Raw genomic sequence first — 16737 nt, 5'->3', positions numbered from 1 at the left:
CCTCAGGTTAGCGCGCTGAAGTACGGCCACAGAAACGCACTTGCATCCATGCTGCTCTGAAGAATGGAGTCTTAGCCAGAATAAAGGAAGGAGAGAGATTCCTTGAAACATCTGTGAATCTGGAAGAATAATAAGATGAAAACAATGCCAACTACCACCTTCTGCTCTCAAATGAAAACAAAAAAGATCTAAAGGAAATAATCCATTAGGAAACATAATGCAGTGAATCAAACTTAATATCTGTGACTCAGACTATTGTAGGTTTTGCGGCATTCACGCACATAAAAGATATTAAAGAAAATCTTAGGATATATTAAATGTCTAACGGCAATCAAGCTCTGGTTAAGGAAAAATTTCGCTTATGGCTTTGAAAAATCACCCTGTTTTTGGAAATCCTATTAATTCTGAAGGTCTGCATTTTTTCAGTGTTTTATGCTTATATAAACAGTAACACTAAAATATTATGACTATTTAAAATAACTGTTTTCTAGTTGAATATATTGTAAAATGTCATTTATTCCTGTGATGACCATGCTAATTTTTCAGCAGTCTTTACTCCAGTCTTCAATGTCACATGATCCTTCAGAAATCAGTCTAATATGCTGATTTGCTGCTAAGAAGTGTTTTAATGTTGAAAACAGTTGTGCGGCTTAATATTTTTGTGGAAACCATGATACATTTCATTCTTTAAATAGAGAAATTTTGTTACCTTAAAAAACCTACTGATTGTACTGATAGTAGTGTATATTAATTATATATAAAGATATATAAAGATACCTGAAATTAGAGATTCTCCGGCTACCTGTTGGTTGAAAAATGTATTTGTATTTGTTGATGTTATTATTTTTGCATTTTGCCTTTATACGGACAGTAGGGTTGTGCCGATAGACAGTTGTATCGTGTATCGACGGTAGTCAGAGATATCACCTGTTCCTAATGCCTTTGACCATAGCACGACAATTTTTATTGTTATCCGTCAAAAATAGACTAGGCCCCTAACTTTAGCGATGCTGTGCAGAGAGCCGCTTCTGGGGCATTTCAGAAACTTGCCGCGAAGTGTCTGGTATAAACACAAAGTCTAAGCACAAATCATGGTGAGCGGGAGGGGGTGTTTGGGGTGCGAGGTAAAGCGTGCAATCGTTTTCTTATGCGCGCTGTTTTTTCCGGTTTTACTTTAACTTTTGAAATCGATCCCATATAGCAATGAGAGGGGAGAGGATGGAAAAGGGGGGCACTGTAACTCGTATTAGGGGGACGGCCCCCCATCACACCGCAGACTTGTGCAGTGTAAATAAGGGGTAAGAAATGTATTCATGTAACTATTGTATTTACTTATGGAGTGTTTTTTAAAGTGCATAAACTCGCGCTAGACTAAGCTAGGCTAGTCGGTGATGATGTTCTTTGAAAACGTAGGCTAAATGTTCTTTGCTCGTCTTCTGTAGCTGCTTTATGAATAACCAAGGAAATGTAAACATTAGTAACTTACAGTGTTTCTATTAAATTAAGTCATATTAAAACAAAAATTAGGCTGCTTTTAGCCTTATGCCGGTGTTGTTGCATTTGCCGGCAATGTAACTAAGTAAATACTTAAATAAATAGCACGATAATATTGTGTATCGGCAATCTCACTGGCTGACGATAGGACGATACGAAAATTGAGCATATCGTTCAACACTAACGCAGAGCACAGATCAGAAAGGATAGAAAGTGAAGCGGGAGAGAGATGGGAGGTGGGATTGGGAAAGGTCCTCGAGTCGGGATTCGAACACGGGACGCCCGGAGCACAACAGTGCTATATGTGACCCTGGACCACAAAACCAGTCTTAAGTTGCTGGGGTATATTTGTAGCAATAGCCATAAATACATTGTATGGGTCAAAATTATTGATTTTTCTTTTATGGCAAAAATCATTAGGAAATTAAGTAAAGATCATATTCCATTAAGATATTTTGTAAAATGCCTACTGTAAATGTATGAAAACTTAATTTTTGATTAGTAATATACATTGTTAAGAACATTATTTGAAGAACTTTAAAGGTGATTTTCTCAATATTTAGATTTTTTTTGCACCCTCAGATTCCTGATTTTTAAACAGTTGTATCTCGGCCAAATATTGTCCTGTTCTAACAAACCATACATCAATAAAAATCTTTTTTTTTTAGCGTTCAGATGATGTATAACTCTCAATTTTGAAAAAATGACCCTTACGACTGGTTTTGTGATCCAAGGTCACATATGTGACCCTGGACCACAAAACCAGTCATAAAGGTCAAATTTCAAAAAGCTTTCCATTCAAGGTCAAAAAGCATTGATGTATGGTTTGTTAGGATAGGACAATATTTGGTCGAGATACAGCTATTTGAATATGTGGAATCTGAGGGTGTAAAAAAATCTATATTTTTAGAAAATCTGCTTTAAAGTTGACTAAATTAAGTTCTTAATAATGCATATTAATAATCAAAATTTAAGTTGATATATTTACAGTAGGAATTTTACAAAATATCTTCATGGAATATGATCTTTACTTAATTTACTAATGATTTTTGGCATAAAAGAAAAATCTATAATTTTGACCCATACAATGTATTTTTGGCTATTGCTACAAATATACCCATGCTCCTTAAGACTGGTTTTGTGGTCCAGGGTCACATATGTCGGCGCGCTGCCTACAAAGCTATCGGCGTCAACTTGTTGATGTTATTTAATGATCATTGTCATTGTTGCGCAGAATGGACGAAATATGTAATAAATGTAATGTCACTTAAAATTTATACATTTTTAATCAGTATAGAGTTGGAATAGTATCTGACCCAGTGGTTAATCAGTGCTCAGGTTCTGGACTCTGTATCCAGCATATGTCTTCATACAGGCAATTGATAATTAATGAACCAAAGACCATCGAGGCAAGGTAACTAATTATTCCAATATGGGACACGGGTCAAATTTCTTCATCTGACTGAAGCCCTTTTTTCCTGTTCAGATGATTTTTGGAATTTCGTCTTGCTCAGGTTGTGTGTGTGTGTAATTTTTGACAGTAACTTGGACCTTGTGTCTGATGAGAAGGGTGGAGAGAAGTCTGGAGTGTGTCACAAGACTGGCCGGCCCAGCATCCCAACCTGTTCAGCTAGATAATGGGTGAGATCCACAAAACCTGCTCAAACATTTCAGCAAATGGCCTCGATGGAAAGTTCTGCTCAGAGCGCTGGTCTTTGCCAGCCTGTGAGAGAGAAACGGGAACTGAGCAGAGACAATAGCAGGACAGAGAGAGCTGAAGAGAGATGAGAGAACATGATTTATTCTAGTGGCCTTTATGGTGGAGATCTGATTATGACCTTTGTGAAACAATAATATGATCTGAAAGCGACCCTCCTTTAGTTTTTCAGTCAATCACCATCCTATTACGTTTATAATACTATATAATAGTATATCAATGATTCAGCAAAGATTTACATCTTTGTTTATGTGTATGAAACACTAAAAATGAAGCCTGAAACTCTTTCTCGCTCTCTTTCTGTCCCTTATGCCTCACCCATATTCTGCATGACTGGCATGTTTAACTATGGATTCCACATTATTTAGAACCAGGCCAAGCAGTATGCTAGAACCATTAACGTGAAAGAGGGTTGCTGGAGTAGATGAGCAAGAGAAACCAGGACAGAGATTGGAGGCTAAACAGTCAGGAAGTCGGTGGCTCTGTGTTTGTTCCATTCATTGTTTTGATATTCTTTCTCGTGTTGATGTTCTTTTGTATATTTTTTTCAGACTGTTCTTTGGCAACCAAGTTAGCTAGAGTGTGTGGGCATTGTATGTGGCCACAAAAAGCGTTTGGACACTACATTCTCACTTTGTTTTAAGTATGAATGTCTGTGCTTTATAGAATAAAAACATATCTAGCTAAATGACATTTCATTTTAGGAAAAGAGCTATTTAATGCAAAATATCCCACAAAAAGACAGTTATTAGGCTTCAAATTGTTAAACAAAGGACATACACTAGGGGTGTGTGATATATTGTCTATGATAGTATCATAATTCATTTGTTTAAACGATATGCGATTTGACATTATCAAGTATATCTCAAAAACAGAATCACACCCAGAGAGTGCACACATACACTACGAGTCGAAAGTTTTTGAACAGTAAGATTTTTAATGTTTTTAAAGAAGTCTCTTCTGCTCACCAAGCCATTTATTTGATCCAAAGGACAACAAAATGAGTAAAATTTTGAAATATTTTTACCATTTAAAATAACTGTTTTCTATTTGAATATATTTTAAATGTAATTTAATCCTGTGGTTTCAAAGCTGAATATTTAGCATTATTACTCCAGTCATGATCCTTCAGAAATCATTCTAATATTCTGATTTGTTGCTCAAAAACATTTATTATTATTATTAATATGTTAAAAACAGCTGAGTAGAACTTTTTTCAGGTTTCTTTAATGAATATAAAGTTCAGAAGAACAGCATTTATCTGAAATTGAATTTTTTTAACATTATAAATGGCTTTATCATCACTTTCGATCAATTAAAGCATCTTGCTAAATAATAATAATAATAATAATACTGTATCTTACTAATCTTTTATCTTTCTATTCATCAAAGAATCCTCAAAAAAAGTATTTAACTGTTTTAAATATTGATAATAATAATTTAAAGCAAATCAGCATATTAGAATGATTTCTGAAGGATCGTGTGGCACTAAAGACTTAAGTAATGATGCTAAAAATGTAGCTTGGATCACAGGAATAAATTACATTGTAAAATTTATTCAAATAGAAAACAGTTACGTTAAATAGTAAAAATATTTTAAAATTTTACTGTTTTTACTGTACTTTAAATTTAATAAATGCAAGCTTGGTGAGCAGAAGAGACTTCTTTAAAAAACATAAAATTACTGTTCAAAAACTTTTGACTGGTAGTGCACACTACTGCACATTAGAGTTAATGCTTTTACTGCATGATTTAGTCTGTTAAAATACTATTAGAATTCTCCCAAAGTTCAAGATAAGGGGCAAATCAAATATGTAAGATGTTCATATTAAGTGACTTACATTTGAGACACAACAGTTCTTGTTTTTGCTGTGTTTTGCATCTCTGAGCAACACACGACGGTGTTTCACTACTGAATCAATCATCATTTGAATGAATTGGTTGAATAAATGACTCAATGACTCACTGATTTGCCGCCACCTACTTGCGATTTTTTTTTTCCATTTTCCCGAAAACATTTTAAATATCACAGTTTAAGGTTTTTTAACCATCAAAACATGAATTACGCATTTGTAACTGCAAGTTAAATGCATTCATGTCCTGTTTTAAAGCGTCTGTGTGAACGCATCTAAACACCAATTTTGTTGATACTTTTATTTGATTGGTAACAGCCCTGCAGTGTCTTACTATTTAAATTTATTGATTAAATTTAAGAATCTGAAAAAGTTGGAAAAATTCATTTCTGTTACCCTTGCAAACTATCCAACGGACAGAATACGAAGCTGTCCATGGCAGTCCTAAGCATGCTCAGCAAAATTTTGTCAAATTATCGTTATCGACAAAATTCCAGAAAGTATGGAGATATTATTTTTTGTCATTATCGGACACCCTATACTCTACCATAGATAGATTTCATGCATTCATTAAAAATGACTACTTAAGTCTTTCCAAATGACACTTAGTTTTGATATTTTGTGTCTAAATCAATGTCGTTCGAATTTTTTTATTTTTTTTTTGAATGTGTCTCTAAATACATGCTGGTGCCACTGTATATGTATTTGTAAAAGTGTATATGGATAGACGCTTTAGTTTGCAGCCTAAAAAGCAGAAGATGGGTTTTCACATCTCCACCCTGATGCTGTTGTCAGGGTTCACGGATTGGCACAAGAGTAACTATGTACTGCAAATGAAATGCACATTTATGCTTCACTTTGGTGTCTTGGATTAATACAAGAGAGGCCTTAACTGCTGATTTGTTTAGCTAAATGAAGAGCGCTGCTTTATGACTCTTTGTGCTGTATGCAGTAAATACCACAGCAAGCACTATGTGTCTGTTCCCAGCATTTGTTCAGGATTAAACCCTTAAGGAAAGACAAGATCATTCTCATCATCCATTTCCAGCTCTGTTTGTGCTGTGCGGTGTTTTTGTATTTGCTGGGCTGAAACCAGCGTGAAGGCAAACAAGGTCTCTGCCTCTGGCAAAGTTAACAAGACCGCTTTCAAAAAAGATGCAGAGGCTAAAAAAGAAAAAGTGAAGCTTGTCATCTGAACTCAGGTCAAGCCGCAGAGACAAATTAAAGAAATTTCATTTGTCTGCCTCAATGCTGTATGAATTATTCATCTTATGTTGGGCCTAAAATATTTCTGTTAGGAATTTATTCATTTTAAACTCATGTTTGTTCATAGAGAAACTGAAGTTTAAATGTTACCAATTATATCTCTGATCAGGTTTTGTATAAAGAGAAAGATTTCAGATGAATGTGCAGAAAGCAAACTTTAATGATGAAATGCCAAGCAACATCTTATCATCATCATCATCATCATCCAAAAAAAAAACATTTTTATTTAATGTTCCGTTTAGGTAAACAAAGTTCCTGGCGTAAAAACTGAACATTAAAAGAAAGTCAGAGAGTAAATGAGATATTATGCATTCCTTCATTGGATAAACATCCAGTCTCTAAAAATAAAAAAGAATATAACTTAACAATAAAAAAAAAAATCAGACTATTATTACAGTTTTTTTACAGTCTTTAATCATTTGAAATGTTCTAAAGTGTGCACAAAATAACTGTTTGTCTGTCAGGTTCTTTTTGAGCAGAGTGTGCGAGGAAAAAAAAAACTGAATTAGTAAAACTCAAGATTGACGCTTTCTCTTCTCTTTGTTCTCTGCAAAGGCCAAAAGCCTGATTCACATTTCACATGTGATTTTAATGGATTTAAGAAAAAAAATGAAAAGAAAATTAGATTTTAGAAGCAGATCAGATCATACATTTTCCCAGTTTTCTTAGGAAATTTTCTAAGAATGTGCTACGCAACTCTGCAGAGCAGAGTTGAAGAGACAGGGACATAGTACCTATGAATTACAGTCTTAGTGGGTGTTCGTGAGTATTACTTTTAATATTGAAAAAAAAGGACGGAGGGTGTTAGTCAGATAAGTGCATGCAACTTTTTGAACAAGTCTCTTTGGCCTTTCTCACCACAAGAAGGTGGAGACTTTTCTCCAGATAACCAACATAAGATAGTGTTACCTCGCTCACTTCAAAAGTGGCTTTTAGTTCTCTAAATTGCGTACTTGGCTTCTGTAACTCTAATGTAAATAGCAATTGCATCGAACATCATTTTTTTCCATTGAGTCAATACAAGACTAACACAGCTTGTTTGAACCAAAGAACCAACGGCAAAAACACTAACTAAAGAGCTAAAACCGCAGGACAAACAAATGGAGATTGCAAAAAAAGTTTGAATGTTCACTGAATCAGAGATGTGGTAATACTGGTATGGTTTTTTTTGTTTTTTTTTTAAACATGGAAGTGTCTCACGTACTTCTTGTAAACAGCAATTTGAGAATAATTCCAACCAGCTGAGAGAGAAAAAGGGAGTAAAACACGACTGGCCAAATCATTTACTGCTTCCACCGATGTACCATGTTCAGAGCCGAAACGTGAGAAGGCAATACATTCGATAACGGATTCAGAATATCCCTTTGGGTCACAGTCCTCGTCTCAAACAGATACAGAGCAAACCTTGAAGGCTGTCTCTCTCGTTCTCACTGTTTGTCTGAGAAATGTGCATATGAAAGGAAGTAGAGACTAACCCAGCTAACAAAAACATTCTAGAACGTCTTGCTAACGTTCGGATTAAGTTATAAAAAGGTTGTTTTCTGAACATTAAAAAAAAGTCCAGTTTTTTAAACTTGTAATGTTTGGTTCGATCGAAGTGCGGTTCATTTGAGGAAGGGTTCACACTTGTAGTTCGGTTTGTTTGGTTCATTTGGTCCAGACCAGAAAGGAAAATGATACATTTGGTCCTGGTCCGCTTAGCGTTCACACTGACATTTTTGACAGTGAACCTGAAGATACCGAACCTAAAGGCATAGTGATGCTTTCGCAACCTGATTGGTTGGGTGGAACGATATTTTGTGACAGAACTCACCGAACTCTCCAAACAAAAGGAAGAGGTGCGTTCGACTTAAAGCGTACCCATTCACTTATCGGTCTTCTTAGCACCACTTTACGTTGAACACACCTAATGCTGTCTACTGGACTAAGCATGCTCATTGTTGCATATATATAATTTTATTTTCACCACCTGCGAACTCACAAAGAGCTCATAAAAGGCATTTTACCTCCTCATTGCTCCACTTTTTGCCCTCTGCTCATTCACAGCTTGTTCCCTTCATGAAATCGTGTCGCATAGCATTGCATATTGTCATTACTTCCTTTTTTTGGTTTGTTTAGAAGTATTTGGTCCGTGTTCCTTTCACATTTCATTCGAAATACACCAAAGTTTGTTTGGAAGCAGACCGAGACCCATCTTTTTAGTGCTCTCAGTCCGCTTGTTTGACGCACACCAGGGTTCAGTTGGCATTCATGCTTACTCAAATGAACCGAGTTTGTTTTTAAAGGAACCAAGCATGACAGGTGTCAATGCACCCTAAGTGTGAATACTGCCATCCGAACCCTGTTGCGCACCAAACAAGCGGACTGAGACTGCTAAAATATTGGGTTTCGGTCCACTTCCAAACTAACTCTGGTGTGGTTTGAATTAAATGTGAATGCAACACAAACCAAATACTTTTAAACGAATCAAAACAGGCTGTAATATCAAAATGCGACACTGTGAGACATGATTTGACAACGCATAACCAGTGACATATCCAAAACAAAATGAGCAAAGGGCAAACGTTGAGCAATGAGGAGGTAAAATGCCTTTTATGAGCTTTTATGGTACTTTAATGACATACACCGATTTGTCTGCACAGTGCCACTTTAAGGCTACATTTACACTAGTGCATTTTTGTTTTAAAACATTATTTTGCTACGGTTACGCCTGTTGTTTACACTACTTCAGCATTTTCAACCCTCAAAAATGGAGACTTTTGAAAATGCTGCAGTCCCCGTTTTAGTTTGAAAACTCCACGGTACCGTTTCAGTGTAAACAGACCAAAGCGGTGAAAACTATGGCGAGGCTGCTCACATTCGCTCTGCATAACTTTGACAATCGTTTAAACAATAGCATCATGCCCATTATGAATGGTCATGTGACATGTGCTTTCGGTTGTGTAGTGTGGATAAAGATTGTTTTTGAAACGCAGTAAAAACGCCAGTGTAGACGAGGATCGTTTTCATTTTAAAACACTGTTTTCATTTTAAAACACCTAAGGCTACATTTACACTAGGGTGTTTTTGTTTTAAAACTCAGAACTTTTGCTACGGTTACGCCTGTTGTTTACACTACTTCTGCGTTTTTGCCCCTCGAAAATGGAGACTTTTGAAAACGCTGCAGACCCCGTTTTAGTTTGAAAACACCAGGGTAGCTTTTCAGTGTTAATGGGCCAAAACAGAAACTCTGAAAATGATGCCGTGGCTGTCCACATTTGCTCTGCGTATCCTTGACAATCGTTTAAACAGTAACATAATGCCCATTATGAATGGTCATGCGACATGCGTTTTCGGTTGTGTAGTTTGGACGGAGATTGTTTCTTTAATGCAGTGAAAATGCCAGTGTAGACGAGGATCGTTTTCATTTTTAAAACGAAAACGCACTATTGTAAACAGGGCCTAAGTCAAACACATCTTTTCTTTGGGGTGAGTTCTGTCACAAAATATACGTTATTCAACCTGACCAATCAGGTTGTGAACGTATCACCATGCCTTTAGGTTCACTTTCAAAATTGCCAGTGTGAACACTAAGCGAACCAGGACCAAGAAAACCGAACTACAAGCGTGAACACACCCTAACTGAACAAACGTGTTAGTAAGAATGTTTGTTCGTAACCTTGCCAAAGTTGCTTGTTAGCTGAGAAGGAAGGACTGTAGTTTAATGTTGGCTGACTGATCTCTCGGCTCACGGCTATTGTTGGCAGGTGACAGTTGAAGTTTTCCGTTTTTGAGACAAAACAATGTTGTAGTCACAGCCACATGAGATTTTAAGACAAAACATGCAGGAATGGCCTTAGGTTGACGTGCATGTCTTTGTGACTTGTGCTGATTTCATTTTAAGGTCATCAGCTCCTGCAGGCTGTGAGAAGAGTGCTCTAGACCCTCCTCCTGTCGTTTCAACCGTTTTATTTCATTCAGAGAGGAACTGTACATTCTCACTAATCTCTCCTTTGAGATGCATGAAGGCACTTTGGTGCGATACAATACAAATTTCTGATTCATATCAAAATAAGTTAACATTGCAAAAAGTGTCTCGTTCAGAAATACTGTCGTTCATCAACACTTATTTAAAAAAAGCTTGTGCGGCCCAAAGGAAATGCACAAATGGGTGAACTAAACAAGTGCTGCATTTCAGGGCACTTCATCGTACTCGTATTAACAATAAAAACAAACGAACCCCAAAAAATTCATTTTTTATCAGTACCACAAAGTAATAAACAATATTCAAAACAACTGAATTCCAAAAAGTAGAAGAGCTGGGTCTTCTGCGTATGTTTGTGTGCATTAGTATTTGTGCAGGATAGGCACTTTAACAGTCTTGATTTCAGCTATGTGTGAGGATTTCTGAATGATGCAGCTGGTGGTGGCGGCGGTGGCCGCGTCCTTGGGCTGAGCCAGGTTAGTGAGAGCCATGGCCGCGTTGATCTCCCTCCAGTACGTCTCGTCTTTCCTCTGTCCCTTCTCTTTCTGCATGCTCCTGTTAACATACAACAGGCCTGTTACTGCTCAGTAGCTGTATTCAAAGTCATTCTCGCATTGTACATTCTAAACCAAAAGTTTAGAAACACTTGTCTAATATGAAGAGCAGTTTTTTTCATGTGCGTGCCAGTTCCTGGTTATACGCACCTGTCAGATTTATTTGATCCATGCTCCACGGTCTCTGTAAATACAAGCACAGGACAAACCCAGTGTCAGTAACAAAACATCTTAATGCTGGCAGATGTGACAGGCAGGAAAAGTCAGAGTAAGACTAAGTAAACATTCAGAAGACTTGTTTATGTGTAGATCTGTGCTACTTGTGTGAATGGAGAAAGATGCTGCAGTAAACGATACTGTAAAGGCTTGTTTCCATTTACTCTGTGAATGGTGGAACCTTCCATATCCAGATGCTTGGCACAATAATAATATGTTATTTGTTAAATGCAGAGGTCAGCAACACACTTAAGGCTAATTACTTAATGATAATCACCAGTTCCTCTACTGCACACGCACACTCATTTGCACAAGGGTGTAAAGTACTAACAAATTATAGATTTTTGCATATAACCCAAAAACACATGATTTATTTTTAAATTATATGAGTAAAAATGAAATAATTGTCATTTTATTAAAGCCCAAATATTAAAATAGTAAATATTAAAAGTGGCTATGAAAAATGTAGTTGACTTATTTAGTTGATTTATATATTTGCTTGAAACATTTAGCAGCGTTTTTTTATGCTATTTTCTGTAGGTTTCTACCACAGAATAACAGAAGAACAATAAGTTAATTGACTTTTATTTTAAAATTCTGACTTAGTTTCATGCAATTCCAATTTATGTTTAGCAGTTTTAAGGTAACATTTCACAATTTTGACCTTTTTTCCTCAGAACTGTGATTTTTATCTTCACTCAGAATTGCATGTTTACAACAGACAGTTCTGATTTTATTTCTTGTAATTCTGTGTTTTTATCTTGCAATTTTGAGTAGTGTTAATTTTCAGCCATTTTTTAAGTCAGTCTTAGTCTTTGTCCTGTGTCAAATGTACTTTTTAGTTAGCATATTTAGTCAACCTTGCCCTGTTTTTATTTAGTCAAGTTTTAGTCGACTAAATGTCTGAGCACTTTAGTCAATGAAGTCACTTTTTTTTTTTTTTTTTTAGGTTTTCCACAATAAAGAGCGAGAGCGTGCGCATGGTTGCCAGATTGCAAAAATTAAGCAAAACACAGGGCAGAAAATGTATCCTTTTCTGATTTGGGAATTTGAACTATTGATATCTGGCAACCGCACACTGAAAGCTTGTGTAGTAGTGGCATGTACAGCAGTCCGCAATAAAATTTAGTCTTTTGAGTTAACATGTTGTAAGCTCAGAATTCTTAGAAAAGTAAGAATTTCATCTCACAATTACGATTTCTTTCTTTTAATTGTGATTTTATATCTCGCAAAATTGAGTTAACATCTTACAATTGTGGGGTTCTAAAGGTCTTTGCATACTGGTCCAAAATTCTTGTTTGAATTTTTGCATGTTAAAAAATAAAAACAACCTCACGTTGTGTCCATCACGTTTACACACTGCCTCCAAAACTTTCGTCTGTCATTAAAAAAAAATCTGATTAGGTTGAATTTTCTTTGTTTTAAAATCAATAGCAAGCATTTTGATAGAAAAGGATGACGATTAGAAAATTTAATTTTGCAATTTATGCATTTACATTTCAAAGTGTGCCTTTACACTATATTTATCAATATTTCGTGCAATCCCAGGTTTGGCTATTTTTGTTTTTTTCCTCAGATTGTATGTCTTCTACGGGAACAAAGTCTGTACCACAAATGCGTGTTTTGTTCAAAAATGTTTATGTACCTTCCATTTAATATTCATATAAGTGCACAAAAATAACATACTGTATACATGGCCGATGCACCGAAATGATTTTAACATTCAATATTAAAACGATAATAAATTATGAAGCTGCTAGCCTTGAATTGCAAGTACAAACTGCCCCAAAATATAAGCATGTCTTTTTTTTTTTTTTTTCTACCTTCTATCTTGTAAAATGATTCTATAAGATGTATGATATTTTGCCAGGCTGATGTCTTACTGGACATGACAGTTATGGTTTAACATGCTTCACACTTTCATCTAGGATGACTTTTACAGGCACTGAATCATTCTCTAAATCCAGATCCAAGGTGTCGTTCGTTCGGTGAGTTAAACCCCGTGCCTTTATTCCGGATGTCTCGGTTCTCCCCCCTGAGGCAGCGCTTCCCATGCGTTCACCTCATCCTATCCCGAACCTTGTGCTCACACACACACCCCTTGTATCCGGAACGGACATTGGAGCTCTGCCTGAACACCTGCAGGGCCAAACAGCACCTAATCATCCCCAACGGCTCGTCTGAGCCGGTGTTAAACTTGTTTTTCCTCAAAAACCGTTCACATGTGCGCTGAATGGCAACTGGGTGTTGAGGAAAGGCCAGCAGCGGCCATTACAGCCTGAGGCTGGCGTGAGGCTGATTGAGAAATATCCTGTTGTGCTCAGCGTGCTCAGTAATAGTTTTACACAGCTGAGACTGAGTATGTTCGTCGGAATAACAGTGAGCTTCTCCTCTCAAAACTCACAGATGTGTTTGGGGTTCAATTAACTAAACCCGAGTGTGGGATTGCGAAACAAGTAGTTCATGTGAAGATGGAGCGATTAGAGATTCTCCGTCGGGAAATCTCGCTTTAATTCGTCCAGTCTGAGTTTGATTTCTCTCAGTATCTTTCCAAATTATCCCATAAGGTTCCAGTCACAATATTTAATCTCTTTTGTTTTCTTTGACTGTATATTCGTGTTAAGTTCATTCTGCTGATGTGTGTCAGGCACATGTGGCACACGTTGTTCTCGTATCAGCTTTCTCTTTCTGTATCTCTCTGTATTTACAGGTTTTGGTTGTCTGTTCTCCGTTGTAGATAAGCTCTTGCTCTCTGAGGCCTTCGTGATTTGCTGTTCTCAGTGCACTTGATACAAACAACACATCTAGGTCTGTCTTTTGTCAAACGCAGGTATTCAGTCGTTCACTGCACATGCCATTAAACATTGAAATTATTACACTGTTTTTTTCCCCCCAGTATTTAGCTCTTCCAAGTTTGCTCTCATAACTGTCTGCTTTGTCTTGGACAAGTTCATTTATCAACGGTATGATGATAAATACAAACAAGACTGCTTAGAAACTGCTACTGTTAAAATCCAGGTTTGGGTTCCTAAAAATACCAGCTCCAGGACTGAATTTGAATTTGATTTGGACACCATTCAGATATTGTGATAGAGCTGCAGCTTTTGACATTATTACGGCAGTGACAGTAGCTCAGTTTATTCCCTTGGCAGTTGTACGACTGGTTTCTACTGGCAACGACTAGACTAACAAATAAAGACACCAACATTCTCCTGCTAAATCATGGCCGGTAATGGTATCTAATCTACTAAATAACACGGATCTCTTGATGGTCAGGAACAGAAGAAAAGAAAGAGAGGGAGTGCAAAAGGTGAAGGCACTTAAACAGAAAAGACACAGATGGAATCTGAAAAATGGAAAATGAACAGAAATAACACTTTTTTTGTTTGTTTGTTTGTTTGTATGTGTCAGTTATTATTCTGAAATATGATGCAATGACTTTAACATGTTTTTAATTTATAGATAAGTAAGCTTAGGTTAAAGCAAGGAAAAAGTTGGTAAGGCTGAAAGTTTTGGAACAAAAAATGTTTTTAAGGAAACCTCCAGTATTGAGACTGGCTTAATATGGCTTAATATAATAAAGCAATAAGCCCCAAGAAGCTGTGGTTTACAGTGAATTTATATCAGCTAAGGGGCGTTGTTAGGCACGACATGGAGCAGAGTGCCTAAAACCCCCTTAGCTGTTATAAATTTACTGTAAACCACAGCTTCACAGGGCTTATTGCTTTTATAAAACTTTATTCCATATACATAGTTTCACAAACTAAAACAGATCAAATGGAGTGTAATGATATTAATAAAAACATTCTTCCGCCAAAAAGTGTAGTTCCTCAGAAACGGCTGCGGTTGCAACAAAGCATTTGCAGAGCAACACACAAACGTAAACAAAGGTGTATGTTTGTAGAGTAATTTACAACAGCTTCAAACATGGCTCAGCCAATCAGAATCAAAGACCAGAACTGTCCGTTTTACAATGTAAATGATGTCTCTTACTGAAATATGTAGCAAAAATCCCATAAAAGACTTAGGTTATTTAAAAAAAATATCCACATAGTTTTATACATTTTTTTTGGACTATGGGGGGCGCCATAATTCTGATGATGTAAAATGGTTGCACTTGGTGAGTTACTGGCGCTACCTGTTGCTATTTTTACCGCAACACAACTCTGAAAATATTGATAAAATGACCACAACTACTGAAGAGCTTACAGGTGGCAGATGTAAGCATAGGCTTAAACCAAATGCCATACCATCGACTATAACGCCCCCTGGATATCTTACACTGAGAAACTCATTCAGTGGCTGCGACGTCATGACAAGCATCAGCATGTTTACATCCTGCCAGGATGGCATCAAGTGTTTCTTGTCTGCCATTTGTAAGCTCTTTCTGTAGCTGTGGTCTACTAAAAGCCTCAAAGGCATCAGGGCTAAAGTGGAGAGAACAAAGACGCAGGTCTTTAGGAGGTTTTATTCATCAACAGACATCTTCCCATTCTTCTCTTCTTATCGCTAGGAAAAGCAGTGAAGACTTACATTGCTTCTCTTGTTGCCCTTCGACTGAAAATTAAAACCAAAAGCCACATGGTGTGGCATCATATCAGTATTTTATTTTCTGAGTTGTGTTGTGGTAAAAATAGCAACCATTTTACATCATTGAAATAATGGCATCCCCCATAGTCTTAAATATGTATAAAACGATGTGGATTTTTAAAATAACCTAAATCTTTCATGGGTTTTCTACTACATCATTTACTTTATTTTACACCATGCAAATCTTAATACCCAGGATTCCCATTAAAATACAGTATGTATACATATACAATGTTTGGTGCCATATGAAAAAAAAAAAACTTTAAAATCATCATTTATCATATTTCAGTTTTATCCTGAAAAGTATTACAGTTTACACAAAAATATTATGCAGCACCAAATCAGCATATTAGAATATTAGGGATCATGCGACACTGAAAATTAAGCTTTGCTATCACAGTTTAACACTGTAATGTATTTTGCCTTGGACATCTGTCACTCATGCTATTGTGATGTCTCCAGCAGTGCTAAGGAGGCCTGTCTGCATGGTGCATTAAGCAAACCCTCTTTTGGGAGCAGACTGTGACTCGGCTCTCTCCCCCAGGGAAACTCTTGCTGAAAATTGGATGCAGACCCGCTGCAATTTCCAAATGCTGCTGCCTAAAACATCTAAAACTCAGATTTTTAAAAACAATGGCTGTGCCAAAGAAATTACAAATCCTCTACAAATCAAAATGTGCTAGATGTTAATATTTGCCTGGTGTTTTTTAATCCATTTTCGCAGCGTTCTTTGCTACCGAACGGGTCTGTTTTGAAATGGTGCTGTTAGAGTTGGGGGACTTATGTGAAATGCTGCTAAATAAGCCTGATGGGTTGAAAATACTCCAGTACACTTACCATCACCACAGGAAATTGGAAGAGAGAGAACAGAAAGTAGTGCTAAAAACATCTATATCTCGACTAAGTACTGAGGGATGACAGACCAGAAAGCATCTGCGGCAGATGTGTGGTCTCTGTACACTACATACTGCTTTTAATTACCCAGACAAATAACAGAATGTTAATGGATGTGACAGTGTTAATTTATCTGGTTTTGGAGAATAGATTTGCTCTGTACGATGCAGCTGCTGTGAGCATGTAAGC

The 16737-nt window shown here is 36.6% G+C and overlaps 1 protein-coding gene across 1 annotated transcript in view; it reads right to left on the bottom strand.

Annotated features, from left to right (window-relative positions):
* Positions 1–6479: 6479 nt before the first annotated feature.
* Positions 6480–16737, bottom strand: part of mkxa (mohawk homeobox a) — a 40358-nt gene continuing 30100 nt past the window's right edge. The window contains exons 6-7 of the mRNA XM_051125063.1: positions 10999–11032; positions 6480–10849 (exon numbers count right to left, since the gene is read on the bottom strand). Of these exons, the coding sequence (XP_050981020.1) occupies positions 10657–10849; positions 10999–11032 (227 nt within the window). The 3' untranslated portion in view covers positions 6480–10656. The remainder of the gene's footprint in view (positions 10850–10998; positions 11033–16737) is intronic.

This window comes from Labeo rohita, chromosome 12, assembly GCF_022985175.1.
Source record: "Labeo rohita strain BAU-BD-2019 chromosome 12, IGBB_LRoh.1.0, whole genome shotgun sequence".
NCBI lineage: Eukaryota > Metazoa > Chordata > Actinopteri > Cypriniformes > Cyprinidae > Labeo > Labeo rohita.
Note: the sequence above shows the minus strand (reverse complement) of the source record. Positions and strands in the feature narration are given on the sequence as shown.